Source organism: Triturus cristatus, chromosome 1_1 (assembly GCF_964204655.1).
Source record: "Triturus cristatus chromosome 1_1, aTriCri1.1, whole genome shotgun sequence".
NCBI lineage: Eukaryota > Metazoa > Chordata > Amphibia > Caudata > Salamandridae > Triturus > Triturus cristatus.
In genome coordinates, this window is record NC_140579.1 from 47,524,729 (window position 1) to 47,545,254 (window position 20,526).

The window sequence follows — 20,526 nt, forward strand, 5'->3', positions numbered from 1 at the left end:
ACTTTGAGTTATACTACAGGGCCGCACAGAGTGCTCATGCATATTATTGGATGCACGGCTCTCCGGACATCCCCAACCTCTGTATAGAGAGGGGAAGTTGCTTCACCACTTCCGCTGTCCGCATTACTGTTTAAGGATGTGGACAGACTGACAGGAATATTAGACTCTATCAACTCCACGGCGCATGCTTGGCATCACCTTCTACAACGACAAGCATGCGTAATACTATATTTGCCGCAGACCCCATTAGATTTGTGCATATGGCTCACGCCCTATTTATTTATTTATTTGTAAAGCGCCAGAATCGACCCCCCGAAGGGATATCTCTGTGCTCGGACGGGCAGCGTGTAGAGAACTGTCTGCAAAGATGAAGGGGTTTTATTGGCATTCAACTTCCTGGGCTTCAAGACGGTGGGCAATTTATTTATAGATGGAACAGCGAAAGCTTGGGAAGATATTCCCCCACTGAGACGGTACCCACTCTACTGACTAGGTTCCAATTTCATAGAGTGCGCAGGGCGTTGAGGACGGTTTTAGGAGACGACTACTTGGAACCACCGGAATTGTTGGCCTTAACGCAAATTATACGTGCTAAATCCCCAAAACGTATAGTGTCCACGATTTACAACACGTCAATGGCATATAGAGCTAATCACTACACTAAAGCGCGTCTGGCTTGGCAGTGCGATCTTAACATAGATATAACAGATGAAATGTGGGCCTACTGCTGTACCAGCACCAAACGTATTACACTTAATGGGGGACATAGGCATGTCCACTTCAAATACCTTAACCGGTTATATTACACCCCTGAGAGGCTACATCGGTATGGCCTCCGGGAAGACCCAAGATGCGACCGTTGTAAAGCACAGCCGGTGGACTTCCTTCACTTGTCCAGGACATGCCCGGGAATCTCTGCCTTTTGGGGGGAGGTCTTTAAAGAGCTAGGGTAAATCACCAAGCTACCTTTGGTACCGGACCCAGGGTTGGCCCTCCTAGGATACTCTAGGCCTATTGCGAAGGGGGTCAGACGTTTGGTGGGTATGGGTCTACTGATGGTCAGGCGTAGGGCCACCCTTAACTGGTTCCGTGGCCCAGTACCAACGATCACACAATGGTCCCGTGATATGACATATTGCTGCACACAAACCGAACTCTACAGTGATTTACTCCCTCCGCGTAACAGACCCCAAAATTTCTGGGAGTTGTACAAAACGTACTCATGGGTAGCATCCACTGACGAGGCCACAACACAAGACTGAACACAGTATCAGGGGACCGTGCTACTTACCCAAGCCAGAGTCCCAGATGCCTTTGATGTAACCCACACTACAGCTTACCGGGGCGATGAGTTGCAACTGTTGGCGTGGTGTTGGAGGGAGAGTTGTGTTAGCCAAAGCTGGTATCTGACTAGAAGTATGTGTGGTTAGACGATTTTCACAGGAACGTACGAATTATACGCTGTCAACTTTATTCTTGGATTTGTATGCTTCACGAACGCACCATATACTCAAGTTCTTCTGAGTCTCGCTTTTGATTTTATTATAAAAAACATTAAATTAATAATATAAAAAAGTAAAAAAAGTATTCCTCGAGTTTTGTGATTGCTGCCTGTTCCTTCTACTGGACGGTAAGGGAGGCTGTATAGTTTCAAGAGCAGTGAATTTGAAAATTCCAGCTGCTGGGCATTGTTGTCGCACTGTTTCAAAGCTTATCTTTGTGAGCAAGTGTGTTTGGTGACTGTATGGGATTTGTGTTGCTGTTCTTTTTTTCGGAAGGTATCTATTTTGGAATATTTTTACATTTAAAAAAAAACTAATTTTGTTTCTTCTTTGGTGTGAGTTCACCTTTTTAACACCGAGTGTATAGCTTACTAGGCAGGTATGTGGTAAGACTGACTTTTTATATTGTCCCAGCACCACAAACATGTTGTATTGTTTGCCGTATTTTCCAATGGCCATATGAATAAAGAACGTGATAATTGGGCGATACTCTGTCAACTGAAGCGGGAGTAATTTCCTAATAGTGAGAATTTTTTCTGTGGATGTATTTGCATTCTTTCAAAATGTGGTATTTTAGCATAATAATTGATAAAAAAGGGTTTGAGTTGTTCTAAGAAATGTAAACAACCTCCTGTATTTTCATTTTTATATAACATAAGGATACCAACTGCAAAGTGCAGTAATCTAGTAGGCATTAGGGTATAGTGCAGCAGATGCAGTGACACAGGGACAAATGCCTTGGGGAAAAAAACAGTATTTGTTACAATATCCAAACTTTATAGTTTATTGCACAATAATTGAAAATGTTAGTGTACGGTTCAAATAAAGAAAAAATGTGAACCCTAAGTAAAACAATATCTGAAAGAGACACGTTAGTGATAGATTCCTTACCTTAGAATATCCCCAGGCATCAGACTGGATCCGGAAAGTCTTTTCGTAGCAGCACCCCTGCGCGTCAGTAGGTGGTGTTGTGCGGCTCCGTGTCCGTCACTGGTGTCGTATGCGCCGATGACGTCACGGAGCCTACTTAGGCGCCACCCATGCGCGCTGACGTCAGTTCTTTTTTTCCCTGCCAGCAAGCGAAGATCCGGTTAGAGCACGTACCTTAGTCACTTTTTGATTACACTTTAGAGACTTTTGTCTCCCTTTTTCTCCTTGGTGCACGTAGGGATGCCTAGATTTAAGTCTTGTGTGGCCTGCCGTCGCAATATGTCGGTGGCGTCCCCCGCGATGTTTGCCTCTACTGCCTGGAGAGCGACCACCACTCCCGGTCCTGCCGGGACTGTCGGGCCATGGCCCCAAAGTCCTTGAGGGAGCGGCGCCGGAAGCTGCTGGAGGTCTGGCACTCGTCCCAATGCCGTTCCAGGTCCAGGGACCATTCCCGGGAACGCTCGCGGGGCCGCAGTCTTTCCTCGGGCTCCAAGTCTTCGCCCTTGGATTCCATTAAGCGATGACATAAAAAGAAGTTGATGAAGCATGTTCGCTCTCCGACGTCCCCCTGTCGGTCCTCGGATGTGGACGAGGGGGACAGGGGTTCTGACCCTGTGGCTCCTTTGGAGCCTGGGAGTAGCACGGCTTACCCGGGTCCGTCGGCGACTCCTGAACCGGTGCAAGAATTTCTTGCCACCATGGACTGCCTTTTTAGGCCTCTGGCTCCCCGCGGTCCCATGTCCAGATCCTGTTGGGCCGTCGGCACCGCCGGTGGATCCAGCTTTGGTGCCACAGGATCCTGGGCCGTTGGCTCCAACCCCAGCGCCACGAGGTCCAGCACTGCCGGCTCCGGCCACAGCGCCACCCTCGGCTCCGGCGCCGCAGTGGGTGCCGTTTGTACGGCCCTTGCCCCGGTTCCAGGACCATTTCGTTCCTACCTGGGATCCGCATCCCATGGGATGCGGCACCGGCTCAGCCCCGGCCGGCGCCGTTCACAGCGCCGTATGTTCCTTCTCCGGATCCAGCTCTGCCGCCGCGGTCTGTTCCCCATGGGTGGATGACTTGGAGGACGCCGGCGACCTCGATGTCTCTTCTGACCCGGGGTTTGCCTCTCCCCGCCTACCATGGAGGAGGGCGCCTCCTACACGATGGTGCTCCGTCGGGAAGCTGAGGTCCTCAACCTCGATCTTCCTACGGTGGCCCTCAAGACTAATCATCTCACTAAGGTGCTCCAGATGGCGTCCACTTCGTCGGAGCCCCTGCTTCCCTTTAATGACGCCATCACTGACGTCTTGTTGGGCACTTGGTCGAGACCGGCCACAGGGGACCCTGTGGATAAGAATGTCGCCAGGCGGCACCGCCCAGCACCTGGTGACCCCGCGTTTCTGACCACTCATCCTACGCCTGAGAGCCTGGTCATCCAAGCCTCGACGTCGCAGAGTGCCTTTCCCACGGCTCCGCTGGATAAGGACTCGTAAGAAGCTGGAACAGTTCGGAAAGCGGTTGTTCTCTTCGGCCAGCTTGGGGCTGCGGTTGGTGAGCACCGCCTGCTTATTGGGCCACCATTCCCACACGGTGTGGGATATGGTTGCTCAGGTGTTGCCTCAGTGTCCTGATGAGGTCCACGCTGTGCTGTCCCAAGCAGTTGCAGAGGGTAAGGATGCGGCTAAGTTCGCCATTAGGTGTGTTATGGACACCGCTGACTCACTGGGCAGGGGGATTTCTACGACTGTGGTGCTTCGTCGCCACGCCTGGCTGAGATCCACCGGGTTCTCGCCTGATGTCCAGAGCTCACTCATGGACATGCCCTTTGATGGCACTCGCCTGTTTGGTGATAAGGCCGACAGTGCACTGGAGCGTTTTAAGGACTCGCGCAGCCCCGGCCAAGTCCTAGGGTCTTTCCGCAAAAAGCCCGTCAACTCCTGGGTTTCGTTCCTTTGGTGGCCACGGCAGAGGCACCCAGGCGCGTTCCTTCAGCAAGTCTGTGCAGAACCAGCCTCAGCGCGGCCGCAGACGTGGCTTCCGCAGGGGCGGGTCTGGGAATCAGCGTGAGGGTCAGTCAACCTCCGCCCCGCTGCTTCTACCTCCAAACCTTCCTAATCCAAGCTTTGTGGAGCACCCCACGCCAGTGGATGGCAGGATCCACCACCACCTCACCCACTGGCGCAATATCACATCTGACAAGTGGGTGTTGCAGATCATCCGCAGAGGTTACTCTTCCCTTTCAGTCCTCCCCTCCAGCCATGCCACCTCGGTGCCACCGCATGTCGGGGGCTCACTTGGTACTTCTCCAGCAGGAAGTCACGGCCCTCTTGGCCAAGGGGGCCATCGAGTGCGTTCCTGTGCCGGAAGTAGGGAGTGGTTGTTATTCCCACTACTTTTTGATCCCCAAGAAGGACAAAGGGGGCCTGCACCCCATCTTGGACCTCCGGAACGTCAATCGCTTCCTCCGGAAGGAGAAGTTCAAAATGCTGACTCTGGCTCAGGTCTTGGCTGCCCTCGACCCTGGAGACTGGATGGTAGCGTTGGACTTGCAGGACGCATAATTTCACATCCCCGTCCTGCCGGCCCACCGGCGTTACCTGCGGTTCACGGTAGGCCAGGAGCATTTTCAGTTTGCCATACTCCCCTTCGGCCTTACCAGTGCCCCTCGGGTGTTCACGAAGGTGATGGCGGTGGTTGCAGCTCATCTGCGCAGGTCGGGGGTGTCAGTCTTCCCTTACCTCGACGACTGGTTGTTGAAGGCGGGCTCGCCCCAGGCAGTCATCAACCACCTTCGGACTACGGCCGATCTGTATATAGCATTTGGTGTAGTTCTCCATCAACATGCCAAAGTCGCACTTTAGTCCCTCTCAGAAGCTCCCCTTCATCGGAGCGGTTCTGGATTCGATGCCGTTTCGGGTTTTTCCTCCCGAGCAACGAGTCCAGGATATTCAGGCTATGATTCCGATCTTTCAGCCTCTGTCCCGGGTTTCAGTCAGGATGACCCTCCGGCTCCTGGGCCCGATGGCCTCCTGCATCCTGCTAGTGCACCATGCCAGATGGCATATGCGGGCTCTGCAGTGGGACCTGAAGTTCCAGTGGGCGCAGCATCAGGGCAACCTGTCCAATCATGTCCAGATCTCGGAGGGCACTGCACGACAATTGCAGTGGTAGCTCACGAATCACGATTGGGTCAGTGGCAGATCCCTCTCCCTTACCCAACCGGAGCACACAGTGGTGACTGATGCGTCCCTCCTGGGATGGGGAAGCCACTTGGGAGAGGCGGAGATCAGAGGACTCTGGTCTCCGGCGGAGTCCCGGCTCCATATCAAACTTTTTGGAGCTTCGGGCGATCCGGCTTGCACTGAAAGCATTCCTTCCCTCTGTCCGGGGAAGTGTGGTGCAGGTGTTCACGGACAACACCACCGCCATGTGGTATTGCAACAAACGGAGCGGGGTGGGGTCCTGGACCCTATGTCAGGAGGCTCTGTGTCTCTGGACATGGCTGGAACATCAAGGCATTACCTTGGTGGTTCAACACCTGACAGGTTCTCTGAACGCCAGGGCGGACGAACTCAGCCGCCGGTGCTTGATGGATCACGAATGGCGTCTGCACTCGAATGTGGTGCAAGGTCTCTTTCAGCAGTGGGGAGAGCCTTGGTTAGATCTAGTCGCTACCGAAGAGAAAGCGCAATGTCATCAGTTCTGCGCATTGGAATTTCCCCCGCTCCGACTGCCTCTTCGGGAGGATCTTCTGTCGCAGCATCAGGGGACGGTCCTCCACCCGAATCTGTCCAGCCTCCACCTCCATGCGTGGAGATTGAGTGGCGACAGTTGACAGCTTTTGATCTTCCTCCCGAAGTCTGTGATGTCATTCTGGCAGCCAGGCGTCCCTCCACTAAAATGGTATACGCCTGCAGATGGAACAAGTTTGTGGCATGGTGCACAGCTAAGACTGTGGGTCCCCTTTCTGCCCCTCTTTCCGAAGTCTTTCTGTTCCTCTCTTTGGCCCAGCAGGGCTCTGCTCTGGGCACTATCAAAGGCTATCTTTCGGCCATCTCCGCCTTTTTGCGGCTTCCTGATCAGCCTTCTCTTTTTAAGTCCCCGGTTGTTAACCGTTTCCTGAAAGGCATTACGCACACGTTTCCTCCCGTACTGTTTATAATGCCTCAATGGGACTTAAACCTTATCTTGACATATCTGATGTGTGCTCCCTTCGAGCCCCTTCATAGCTGTCCTTTGCGTCTTCTCACTCTCAAGACGGCATTCCTGGTAGCTATCACCTCTGCCAGAAGAGTGAGTGAGCTCCAGGCTCTTTCTTCTAAACCTCCTTTCCTTTCTGTTCATCCGGACAAGGTGGTTTTATGGACCTGTTCTTCTTTCTTGCCAAAGGTTGTCACGCCCTTCCACATCGGGCAGACCATCACTTGGCCTACCTTCTTTCCGCATCCTTCTAAAGAGGAAGAGAGGCTCCACCGTCTGGACCCAAAACGTGCGCTCTCGTTCTACCTGACGCGCACGTAACAGTTCCGGGTGGATGACCAGCTCTTTGTTGGCTACGTGGGCGCAAAAAGAGGTCGGGCTGTGCACAACGGACCATCTCTCGGTGGGTCGTTCTCTGCATCAAGGCCTGTTACTCGTTGGCCGTGAAGGAGCCTCCTGTGGGGCTGCGTGCCCATTCTACCAGGGCAACGGCAGCCACTACTGCCTTGGGACGCGGCGTCCCCTTGCAGGACATTTGTCAGGCAGCTACGTGGGCCTCGCACACGTTTACCAAGCATTACTGCCTTGACACTATGGTCCGGAGAGACTGCTTCTTTGGCCGTTCTGTTCTTCGTGACTTTCTGGTGTAATCTGTTCGCAGACCCACCACCAGGGTTGGTATTGCTGGGGTATCTATTCTAAGGTAAGGAATCTATCACTAACGTGTCTCTTTCAGATGCACAAGTTACTACTAGTAAGAGACATTAGTTAATGATAGATTCCTTACCGCCCGCCCATCCTCCCCGTTCTGCGAACTGATTTCTAGGGTTAAGGTCATCCCTTTCAGGGCCCTAGTTTCATGGCACCATTGGTCAGTTTCTTGCATGGCTCTGTGTTCCTGGCGCGGAAAGTCTTGTACAGAACTGACATCGGCGCACATGGGCGGCGCCTAAGTAGTCTCCGTGACGACACCTCGGCGCATATGACGCCAGTGACGGACGCGGAGCCGCACAACGCCACTTATTGATGCGGAGGGGTACTGCTACGAAAAGACTTTACGGATCCAGTCTAACGCCGGGGGATATTCTAAGGTAAGGAATCTATCACTAACTAATGTCTCTTACAGATATATCGTTACACAAGTAGTAACTTGTGCGACAATACAAGTACCAATATTTACTGGAGGCCCAATATTTATCAGAGTTTGTTAATGTTTAAGTTTTTTCGCAATAATAGAATAAAATGTGCAGTGCATAATAAAACAAACTTTGCAAGAGAAATCTGTAATAAAAAAAATACAGAATTTCCCATCTCAATAAAATAATCTCACTTTCAGTGTGTTTCTTTCACTTATGTGAACATTTTAACTGTCATTTTCATTTGTTTATCCTAACAATGGACAATAACTAAACATCACCTTTTCATCTGGTTTTTGTAATCTTATTTTTGGGATTTGCAAAAATAGCTCTTACGCAGTACTTGTATTTTTTTTTTAATCCACCCTCTTCCTATTCTCCCCATAGCTGCACCATTTTCAACCCTAGAGGTACCTGTTTTTATCTTGGTCCTCCACCATTTACCTAATCTCCCCACTTTATTATAGTACTACTAACAGCACAATATATTGACTTTTTGTAACCAAGTCATAACATTTTAACGTACTTCTGTTACTTATATTGTACGGCTACTCAGCAAGCTACAAATTATAACAAAAAAATCACATAGGCGAAACCTAATGCATTTACTAATGCTTGTTTTTTTTGTAGTAGGTCTGCTCTTTGACCTGCCATTCAGCTTGGTTGCTGGCTCTGATAGTAGGTTTCATGACCTCACAAATCAACTGTAAACTCATTACAGGTGAGCAGCTATTTCATTTCATTATTAAAGGTGACTGAAGATGTCCCAACTTGGAGATTGACTTTAAACCAAGGATTGCAGGCTCCCATATATTCTATTGTCATACATACTATATTTTGTCTGAGTTGATAATAAGGTAGATTTACCTAGGGGACAATTAACATTTTATTTACTCTTTCAAGTGAGCTTTTTCTTTGACATTCACAAAAGGGATTTGCTGCACATTAAGGCTGTAAGCTGTGGGTCGCACAAGTATGACTGTAGGGTGGCAAATGCAGTCTCTATTTCTGACCACTCGTACACCAGTTAATGTTGCCATTAACTGTATAAATACTAAAAGCAAGACACTTAGAACAGCCAAGCACTTGACTTGAGCTCCCCCTCAAGCGCTAGTACTTGCACACTCCAGAAAAACCAAATATCATTAGTTGATGAAAATGGCCTTTAAATGTACTCACGTTCTCCTCTCACCTTTGTTTTCGGAATGTCACTTTGAATCGTTTTTAAGTTCAATTATCCATTTATGTTGAGAAAAAATACTTTAAAGTATTCTTGTCAGGTTTCTTTCTGTAATATCAATATTTTTCCATGATCATCCATTTGAATCCGTTTTCCCTTCCATTTTCATCATTTTTTTTTTGCTCTCTGACTGTTTTTTTTCATTGGCACGTAGTGAGGCCTTGTAGAACAATTTGACGCTTTAGTATAATACAGACTGGTCACCCGACCTCTGTGCTTAATTTCTAGAAAAGTGCCAGGGCCCTTATAAGGAAGCCACTGCAGGGTGTAGCACCCATTGCCCAGCCGGTATGAGTGCCACTACTGGCCATCGCACTCCTGCAAGTCTAGCCATTAAGACTATTCCAAGCCACCCAAAGCTATAAGAATGTCGTGGAATAGTTTGAATTGTCATATTTAATGTATGATGAATTATTACGCACAGTTATGTTTATCTCAAGATTAGACGGAAAGAGCCACCAAGTGGTAGACTATCATTAGTGCCGGTGTTGAGAATTAAGCGCTGGTGCCGAACACCCTTAAACCATTGGCTCAAATTAAGCACTTCCTGACGTAGGTGCAACACTCCTTCCTTTCAGGAGCTGACTGAGCTGAGGCTAAATGCTACTAGTTGTAAGCTCAGAAAAGAAAAAAATTATTTAAATTTGTGCTCGCAGCCACACATCGTCCAACATTAAAACTAATTTCTCAGTATGCTCATTTGTAGCTGTCCAGATGGTCCTAGGGCAGTTGGAGTTTGTGGGACCCAGAGACAAAAACTAGTTGATGGCCCTGACCCACAGTCCTGGTTTCAGTCCTGGCTACCCAGCTTGACCAAACTGGGTGACCCTATTAAACCACTTTTCCCTCACTGCCTTATTTTACTCAATCTCTTTTGCGTGCAGAAGAAAACCAACTTTTTGCTTGAATCGTTAATACATTTGTTAGGGCAGAAGGGGTGTGGTTCATTAATTAGAAGTACATGCTACTCAGCGTAGTGATTTAATTAATGTGCTAAAGTGAAACCATACAAAATACTTAAATTCAGGGAGTCAGCGATAGTAGCAAAGCAGAAGTGGAGAAAATTGCTAGTCTGCCCCCAACCTTCTGACAGTGGTGGTCAGTCTCCCGGCCAAACACCAGGCCTGTTCAGTAGCACACCTGAAAAAGATTTCCACTTTCTTACATTCATTAATTGAATAAAGTACACCTAGGACTCCTCTTAGGCTAACCATGGGGTGGTTGCAAAAGGTAGGAAATAAACTATTCCTGAGAAAATGAATTCAGAATATCATCTGCTAAGACAACCCATCCTATCATCTGGGTGAAAGTCTCACAGAGTACGACAACCTCCAGCAATTTTCACTTTCTGTGACAAGAAAACCCGAACCAGCCACTACCTTCTATTATGAAATTCGATGCACTGGACTGCGTGAAGTGGTCACATGATCTGCTGCATTGAACTAAAGCGCTAAACGAGCAAGTTTCTTACCTTCAGTAACGCTTTTTCTGGTGGATACAGTAACTGGCTATGGATTCCTCGCCTTTACTCCATGCACAGTATTCCACTGAAAGTTTTCTCCTTAGCTCTCCCATGTCGAAGTCACAATGGAACGACTCCGCGTGACATCATTGGAGCCATAAGAAGACCTCGTTGGCGTGCTGACGTCCGTTTTATCCATTTTTTCCGTGCCTTCAAGATGAACGGGCAAACCGACAACATTTTCACAAGTATACATAGTACACAAAACAGAACTAAAACTGGAAATTCTAAATCATAGGCATTTCCTTATGTCAAGTATCACATTATTTCAACAATAAAATACATGAAATGCATACCAATAATTTTTGGGTGTAAACAGGCAGACAACGGGGAGGCGGGTGGGTCAGTGAGGAATCCACATGCGGATCCTTTATCTGCCAGAAAAAACGTTACCGAAGGTAAGTAAGTTGTTCTTCTGATGGATAAATCTGCCTGTGTCTTCTTCACCTTTTGAAATGACTCCCCCAAACAGTCCTGCTCCTATCGGAGGGTGCTTGCCTACCTATACCAAAAAAATCCTGCAGCACTGAACATGCAAAATGGCCATCCCTCCTTACCTCCGAGTCCAAGGAATAGTGTTTCACAAACGTTTGGAGTGAGGCCCAAGTTGCCACCTTGCAGATGTCTACAACAGGGACACCTCTAACCAAAGACGAAGAAGACGACTTAGCTCTGGTAGAATGAGCTCGAATACCTTCAGGAGGCTCCTTCTTGGTCAGGGCGAAGTAGATCTTGATACAGAGTATAATCCACCTGGACAGCGTTTTTTTGTAGACAGCCTTGCCGGTCATCTTGGACACATATCCAATGAAGAGTTGGTCGTCCAACATGAAGTCCTTAGTCCTATCCAGGTAGAAGCTGACTGCCCTCTTAGGGTCTAGGCGGTGAAGTCTCTCCTCCCGCTTAGAAGGGTGAGGGGAAGGATAGAAAGTAGACAAAGGCATGGATTGCTCTACGTGGAAAGGAGTGATCATCTTCGGCAGGGAAGCAGCTCTGGTCCTAAGAACCATCTAATCCGCATGGAATGAATAAATGGAGGCTTGGAACTAAGAGCTTGCAACTCACTCACCCTCCTAGCAGAAGTGATTGCAACCAGAAATATTGTCTTAAACTCCAAGAACCTTAAGGGACAACTATGTAAAGGTTCAAAGGGGGAACCCATCTTGAAAGAGAACTAAATTTAAATCCCACTGAGGCATGATAAAGGGAGTGGGAGGAAACCTATTAGTGAGACCATTAATAAATATCATAACTATGGGAGATTTGAACGACGAGGGTTGATCTGGTAAACAGAGAAAAGCCAACAAGGCTGACAAGTAGCCTTGAACAGTATCTACTGCACAACCCTATTGAGCAAGAAAAAGAGCACTCAGAATATCAGACAGATGGGCCTGCAAAAGATCAATAGATCTCGTTCCACACCACTTAACAAACCTGGCCTACCTACCAGAATAGACAGGTTTGGTGGAGTGTCTCCTGGCCGATAAAATAACATCCGCCACATCCAGTGGGAAAGAGGAAGAACTCAGTTTGCCCCGTTGAATCTCCAGGCATGAAGGTGCAGGCTCTGGAGGAGGGATTGTAGAACCTGCCCCTGCGATTGCAAGAGGAGGTCTGCCCTGAGAGGGAGACTGAGCAATGAGAGGTAAAGAAGGTCTGTGTACCATACCTTTCTTGGCTAGTCCGGGGCGATCAATATGACTTGGGCCCGGATTTGGCGAACCTTCCTCTGAACTCCAGGAATCAAGGGTATGGGAGGAAATGCGTAAAGAAGATGTTTGCCCCAATCTAACAAACTCGTCCCTTAGTGCCCCTGGAACAGATACTGGAGACTGCAGAATGACATGCAGTGCGTGTTCTAGTCAGTGGCAAATAGGCCCAACCGAAAAGAAGAAAAACGCATCCTGAAAATATGATGGACCACTTCTAGATGGAGACGCCACTTGTGATCGGCCGAGTACTGCCGACAGAGACTGTCCGCACGCACATTCAGCTCTTCGGCCAGATGATTTGCAATAACGCAACCCTGATAGTTCTGAGCCTAGGACCAAAGTCGCAGAACCTCTGCAGAGACGATACGACCCTACTCTTCCCTGCTTGTTGTTGTCTGTCAGAACCTGAACCGACTGACCGCGAAAAGAGGGAAGAAAGGCCTTGAGAGCCAAACGTATTGCCTGCATTTTCAGAAGACTGATGTTAAACAATCTTTCCTCTGGAGACCAAGGCCTTTGACCTCCAGATCCCCAGTTGAGCTCCCGACCCCAGAGTGGAGGCAGCCATTATCCCTGTGGTCACCGGAGAGGGAGGTTGAAATGGCTTCCCTTAAGACAGGTTGCCTGAAACACTCCACCATAACAGATCCACTGCAGTGTCTCGATCCTGACCACCTCTTTGAGATCTCTGTTGAAACCACTGCTTACGGAGGCACCACTGGAGGGCCTCATGTGCCGGCATGCAGGGTTGACCAACAGCATGCAGGAAGTGAACAGACTGAGCAGGCACAAGACCTTCAGGACCTTAACAACCGCTCCATTCTGAAAAAGTGGAATCATAGCCTGGATGTTTTGAATCCTCTGCAGAGGTGGAAAGGCACGGCTCACAGTAGTGTCCAGTACTGCCCCTATGAACAGGTTGCGCTCAGGGGGCTCCAGGCGAGATTTGGGTACATTTATCCAAACAGCTGTGTTTCTTGCAAATGATGCATCACCATCTCTGGTGACTTTGCGTTTAGCAGCCAGTCGTCCAAATAGGGCAAACAGGAACCCCCAATCTTTTGAAATGTGCTGCTATGGTTGCCATCAGCTTTGTGAAGACCCGAGGTGCGGAAGTAAGACCGAACATAAGGACCGCAAAGTGGTAATTTTGAGACCCCACCGTAAAACAGAGATACTTCCGATGCGACTTAAGGGTGGGAATGTGAAAATACGCATCCTGCAAATCGATCGACACCATACAATCTTCCTGCTGCAATGCCAGAAGAACCTGAGCCGGGGTCAACATCTTGCACTTATCCTGCTTGAGGTAAAAATTGAAGACCCTGAGGTCTAGGATCAGCCTCAAGCGACTGTCCTTTTTAAGAATCAGGAAGTACTGACCCCTTTTCTGCTATGGAACCACCTTTATCACACCTTTTTGTAGTAAAGATAGAACCTCCTACAGGAGAATCAGGAGGTGCTCTTCTGTTACCCTGATGGGGGTGGGGGGAGAAAGGAGGGAGGGAACTCCTGGAAGGGTGGGGCGTACCCATTTTCTACATGGTTCAACATCCCAGAAATCTGAAATAACAGACCTCCGATTCTGTAGAAAATGGGAATCCAGTCCTCCCAATGGACAAGCGTGCTCTAGGATGGAGGAGCTAGAGCTGCTTCCCTGCAGTACCAGTTGGAGGGGCAGAAGAGGAGGAGACTTGCTGTTGTGCTGAACCTTGCAGACCTGTACTGTACCCTCTGCATGACCTGTAAAGGGAGTTCGCCTGCTGCTGCTGTTGTGGCTGCTGTTTGTCTCGAAATGATAAAGTCCTGCCAAAACCACGAAACCTGCGGTAACCGAAGCCAATGGGCTGTGACTGGAGACCCAATGATCTTACCGTGGCTCTGCTGTCTTCGAAGCGCTGCAGCGGCGAGTCGGCCTTGCCTCCAAATAGACAAGAACCGTCAAAAGGCAAGTTCAATAGGGTTGCTTGGATGACCGGTGAGAATCCAGACCCACGCAGCTAAGCGTACCTCCTGGTTGAAACAGTGACCTATTACCCTGGCCACAGAGTCCACAGTGTCCAGATCTGATTGTATGACCTGGCGGGCTGCAGATTGAGTATCAGAAAGTAACTCCGAAAAATGGCCCTGAACATCTTCAGGAAGCTTCGGGAGCACTTCCCTCACCTAAACCATCAGAGCATGGATATAGGGGCCCAACAGGCATGTCACATTTATCAACTTCAGAGCCATACTACCCAAAGTGAATACTTTCTTTGTGGATTGCTCCACAAGTTTGGATTTTTTCTATCTGCAGGTGTAGACTGGAATGGCCCAGCTGACTGCCTAGAGGAGCACAATAACAGTAGGCAATGGTAAATCCAGCAGATCAGCTGCCTTCCTAATGACAGAGTGATACAAAGTCAACTCTTGTGTTGGATGACCTTTTGGTGAGTAGAGCTTCCATTCAGGAGATGTATCCAGGCCACTAGCCTTCTGCAAGCCCTCAAATTCTTGATCAGGGTCAACAATCTCACCCTCCTCAGCCTCCTCATGCTGTTTTTTATACTACTACTCTTCTATCAACCTTTGCGCTTCCCTTCTAGACCTCATTCTTGGGGCTGCCAGATGCAGTGCCGGTGACTTTAGGATCGGCGTCCAAGGGAGGTCCACCGGGATAGTAGACTGCGTCGGACAAGGTCGCGCCGGACTGGAGCCACACAGCGTCGGAGAAGATCCGTCCATTGCCTCTCTCCCCTCGAGACTGCACTGGCATCCAGAACCTCGTGTTGAAAGAGGCCAACTCCCCAGAGCCATTGGCATAAAAGGCATGAGAGGTGCCTGAGGAAAGTGAGGTGGCGAGCCTCCCAGGGAGTATGCCAGCGGGCCCATAAGGCCAACTGGTGCGCCAGCAGGGTTAGCCGCTCTGACAAACAAGCCAAAGATCGCATTGAGGTAATGAGATGGAGCCGTACCTGGCGTTGGGAAGGCAGGATACCCTGGATACGGTACTGCGCGTTCTGAGCCAGCTCAAGGAGGCAGCACAATCTACTCCGGTTGTGATGCCGGAGACCCTGGAGCCGGGAATGGAGTAGCCGGCGGAAAAGGCATCATTTCTCTCTGCACTGGTGAAGTCACCGCTCTCTGAGCCGAAGACAGTGCTGGAGTCACCTCAGGAGAAGGAGAGACTTCATCCTTGCAATGATGTTGGGGAGCAGGAGACCCTGACTTCAGTGTCCATCCTTTGACGAATGACATCGAGAACCATGGCATTGCTTCTTTTTATGCTTCCTCGACGACTTCGAGGTATGCGGAGTCAGTGACTTGGTCCCGGACCTCGACCTCCTTCGACCTCTTTTCTGCTTTTTTGCCTTAGCCATAAACAGCTTGGCCTTGCTCTCCTTTAAAGCCTTGGGGTTCATGCGCGTGCATGGCTAACACTCACCGACGGTGTGGTCGGACAAGAGACAGCACAAACTATCTTCATGGGGGTCAGTAATCGACATCTGACCCCCACATTCCCTGCATGTCTTGAATCCAGACTTCCTCTGGGTAGCCATGGTCGCTGCTACAAAGACCCGAAGACTTGCAACAAAGAAACTCTCAGAAATGAAAAGCCCTGAAAAACAAATGTTACGCATTAATGGCGCGGAAAAAAAGTAACTGACGTCAGCACGCCGACGAGGTCTTCTTATGGCTCTGATGACATCACGCGGAGTAGCATGTGGAGCCGTTCCATTACGACTTCCTCATGGACGTGGGAGAGCTAAGGAGAAATGTTTCTGTGGATTGCAGCGCATGGGTTAATTCAAAAGGTGAGGAATCTACAGGCAGATGTATCCATCAGAATGTAGAATATTCATACAGTCGCTCGACCACAATGAAAAACGAGGATATTGTGTTGTATGTATAGGAGCCCTTCTCCCTTAGAGCGAGATCCACCAGTGGGAGGAGATAATACCCAATCACATTCACCATTGCTTAACATTGGTGGATGACCAAGTAACATTTATTAGCACTGAAATAGCCTGTAAATTAGTCTTTTCCCATTGTGTCGTTGCCTTTGGTATATACCCATAATTGCTGTGCGGGCAGTTACCGTTCAGTATTCTCCAGCTAGGGCAATAACACTTAATTGTGAGATTAGCTCCTGTGTGCCTTAATGGCCCACTCGTTCACTAACTATATCCATCTTATCAACAATCAGGTTTCCTGCAGAGATTTATATGCATTCATATCAACAAGCTGGGTATCAGTATGGAAAAAGTGTTCTCAAAGAAAGCTTTGCGATATTCCATATTGTTGTAAAGGTGACTTTTTAAAAAGAAATTCCACCATAACAAGCTGTGGGCTAGACTAGTTAATGTAAAACCAGCTTTGGGTAGTTCGAATAGCTACCCAGAGCCTTGCTTGCGGTTGCCATTCGGTAGTTATTAGGTCTGCTTTTCCATAGAAAGAGTGTTTTTTTAGGTTGGTAATAACTTTGGCCTTGTTTGACAAATCTTCACAGAACTTTCCAAAAATAAGTCCCCCTGGGTCACCTGCCCTGGATGCAATACTCAAGCTAGTGTTCCCTACCCCCCACGTGACCAGGAAGCCCTGTGCTCCGGCATTTATGCCCTACGCGCTGCGCAACCGGTGTGGACGTTTTGCTCATCCTCCTGGATTAATTCCCGTATCCTGTCTGATTTATACTTTTGACACGCACGCCGCTACCCGGCATCCCGACCGACTTAGCGGATTGCTATTTCCAGCCTCTACAATTCGGGCAGCAATTACTTAACGCCCAGGTAAGAATTCATAATTCCCGACCCGATCGGACCTCGTCCATGGCCACTTCCCCTTTCCTTAATTCTAATTCGTGCTTCGCATGTCCCCCCTCTTTTCATCCCTTAGGGTATGTTTCATCTGCCGAGCCAATTTGGATCCAGCAAGGTGTTCCCCGTACGCTTTCAACAGGTACTGTTTGTCATGCCCCAATCCCGTTTTTTCCCACTTCGCCTTTTCCTACTTAGGCCTTGCGACCTATCATCCATGACCCTGTGTACTCTTCCTTCCCCCAGCGACCCCTCAAGCTGTTTTCCCTCGCCAAAATATCCAACCTTGATTGAATCAACCTTGCGCCACCAGGTAAATTCTAATTGATTCACCTGGTGCCATTCCTTTCTATACATTTATCTGGGGCCTTTTCATTCTTATCCTTATTTACCTTTCTCTTCTCACACAGCACTATATAAGAAATTAGTATCCATCGTCCTGATGATGACCACAATTTAAATTGGTCGAAACGCCGTCAAATTCACAGCATCATTTGTGGCCTCTGCGGGGTCATTCGAGGTTAACTTAAAATTGTATTTATATTTATCCAAACTGTACTTGTTGACCCTGAATAACTCTATTTTTTACTGTTTCCCGCCATTCCACGCTGTTTTTACCACTTGTGTCACTGCGCCGTTCACTCTCACAAGCCCGTTCAGTGCACATTTTGTTGTTATGGTTACTCCAATCCAATTGTAATGTAGTGCTGTATAACTACCTGCAAATAACAACCCTTATTTTCTATTTCTTGGTCTTCCCTCCTCCCTTTGTGCCCCCTCCTCAAGTGATTAACGCACTTTGTGTAACGGTCTTTATTAATGATTACTGGTTGAGACATTGTCGTTTTTGATACATAACTTACCCGGTCTCAACTGGGTGAAAGGGTTTACTCCTGTATTCTGTTCCTTATGACCTCACATATGACATCACTCATGACAAGGATATAAACTCAAGTTTTAGCTTCCAATTTCAAATTCCTTATTTACTAAACCTTTAGAAATCTTCAGTTTTACACTTTGCTTGTTCTTGTGTATGTACTTTATTGATCTGGTATTTCATTTTTGATGGGCTCTCACTCCGCCACAACACGGTGTTGTGGACTCCTAGGGGTCCGTGGACCGCTGATTAAGAACCGCAAACCTAGAACATACTTTGTGTTGTAGACCTGGAGGTTTTTTGATAATGGGTCTTTTAAATGCATAAAAGGCGAACTAATCTTTACAAAGTCGTTATTTTGTACCATTTTTATTTGGTTTAAAATGTGTTTTCAAAAATATTCAAACACGTAAAATATCTCTACATTACCATTTAGACAATAGCTTAGCTGGTGGGCAGTGCAGATGTAAACTCAATAGTATTGTCTAATTTCAAACATTTAGAAGGGTTGTCCACATAAAAAGCAAGCATATTACATGCGTAATTACTTCCACATATTCGCTATGTCATCTGATCTGTTAAAGGTGTCTTCGGTTGCAAAATGTATATGGGAAACGACTTTTTACTCTTATTGTCCATGTCCTTTATAGGGACGTCTAGCGGAGAGAGCGTTGTCCAGCAGCAAGAGGAACCAGAATGGAGGAATGACCTTTGATGCCCTTGACATGCCTCCTACAGACACATGAATGGGACCGGCCTTTGTCATGTGTTCGTCAGTTGCCTCTTCCTTCATCCATCAAAGCTCCATACATGGTCCACCTCTCCACTAACCTGTGCAGATGGACTTTACTAAAGGTTTACATGGAAATGGCCTAAAGACATGCAGGATCTGATGGTAGACGTTCTCTTCTACCTCCATACGTGTTTGTCCCGAAGTTGTCTGTCTTTTATTCATGTTCATTGTCCTCCCACGTGCTCTTTCTTGGTGTGAAATCGCAAAATGGTACTTTGTTGTAGCAAACCGCATCCAGAATCATTTTAATCGTTTACCAGTCAGATAAACTCGCACAATCCTATAAGTGCCTTGTAAAAACGAGAAAGAAAAATGGAATCTATGCAGCTAATTACGAAACACTAAAGACAGTCAACAGTGGTTTTCACATCCTGTTTCAGTACTTGGCCTACAGTCACTTGATTAAACTAGCAGCATCTGAACATTCGGACTCTGGTTCTTCAGTACTTCAGCTGCTCATGTGTTATGCCCCATTGCAGCGATGCTTCTGAAGAGGCAATGAAGGTTTGAGTGCAGGTTTCAGGACATGGCCCCTTTTGCAGCAGCCCAACTTACTCTGATCTCGAGTTCTCGGGTGCCAAGACCATGGTCACAGACAGCCCCGAGTGTCTCAAATATGGGGCCTACATTCACATGATCAAAGCATGTGGGTGGCGCTCTCTTGCAATCACAATGACATTACTGCTCTGCACCTTTAACTGCAGAGCTCTCCGTTATGACAAGCTATTGGGAATTGAAACCTACCTGAGGGAGTAGGAAGGGACTATTGGAGTTTGGCACCATGGATGTCTTGTAAGAAACTATTTCCTATTTTCGGTGGAGAAGTGTTTGAGATTTGCTTGACTTCCTTTTCATTTTGGGTGCAAATCTTACAGAACACCTCCACCTTGTACCGCGGCGTGCCCCTCTCCTGCCTCCATGTTTAGAATGTTCTTTCTTTTGCCACAGTCATTCATACTCACAAGTACACACACTTTGTAGGTGTCCTTAATGGAGCCTATATTCATGAATATGGGTCTGTGTTGACTAACTTGGATATAGTGCATCGATAGCATTCTGCGTTTGTACTGCAGCGATTGTTGGCCAGGTGCCAGAGTCCTGGTTACAAGCACCAGATATGAGCCAACAATCGCAGGCTTCAAGTAGAGTGCGTCAGCAGGTACAGCAGCTCCCGCGGTGTGCAGCGACATGATCATTCCTTCTGAGTATTGGGGATCCCAATCTCAATTGTAAATGGTCCATACTATTCAGAACCGATCCGTTGTGGGGGGTTCAGACATTATCCAATGATGCCAAACTTGGTGCTTATGCTCCGAAGATTCAGGGGTATGAAGTTTATCCATCATGGTTTGTGTATAGCAAAGCCTCTAGAAAAAAACTGTAGTATAAAGAATTGCAGACATCCAAGTGCCCTCGAAAGGCCACGGGGGGCTGAACAATGTAATCTACTTGTCTGGCTTTTGGGACCAGCTGACGGCCCCAGCGGAGTATGTATAGGGGACTGCGTCCATAAGGTGCCTGATTAGTACTTCAATCATTCCAAAAAGTGTTATCTTTCCTCTAAATGCAGGTCTCTTTCCTACTGTTTTTCTAGTGTAGAGAGGGCAGTCCTGTTTTTTACTAAATGTTCTCATCTGGTAATTGTTGCATGTATTGGATTGTAGTGCCCTAAATTGTGAACCCTCGTGCCTTTTTAGCTCTTGTTGCACACTAGTACGTTTAAAACTAACATTTATGTGCAAACCGTGTTGGTGCGTCAAATCCCCATCCTGGAAAACAATATGCACTTGGACAGAAATCCCAAATTCTGCTGGGATTTTCCTGGCCCAATGC

At 47.9% G+C, this 20,526-nt stretch overlaps 1 protein-coding gene across 8 annotated transcripts in view; it reads left to right on the forward strand.

Moving 5' to 3' along the window:
• LOC146869330 (RNA helicase MOV-10-like) overlaps nucleotides 1–18,921 on the forward strand; it is a 614,726-nt gene extending 595,805 nt beyond the window's left edge. For 7 of the 8 annotated variants that reach the window (XM_085650280.1, XM_085650264.1, XM_085650271.1 and 4 more), the window contains 2 exons: nucleotides 8,384–8,474; nucleotides 18,551–18,921. In XM_085650280.1, the coding sequence (XP_085506406.1) occupies nucleotides 8,384–8,463 (80 nt within the window). In that variant the 3' untranslated portion in view covers nucleotides 8,464–8,474; nucleotides 18,551–18,921. The remainder of the gene's footprint in view (nucleotides 1–8,383; nucleotides 8,475–18,550) is intronic. The other variant, XM_085650257.1, reaches the window with a different exon arrangement.
• Nucleotides 18,922–20,526: the final 1,605 nt, after the last annotated feature.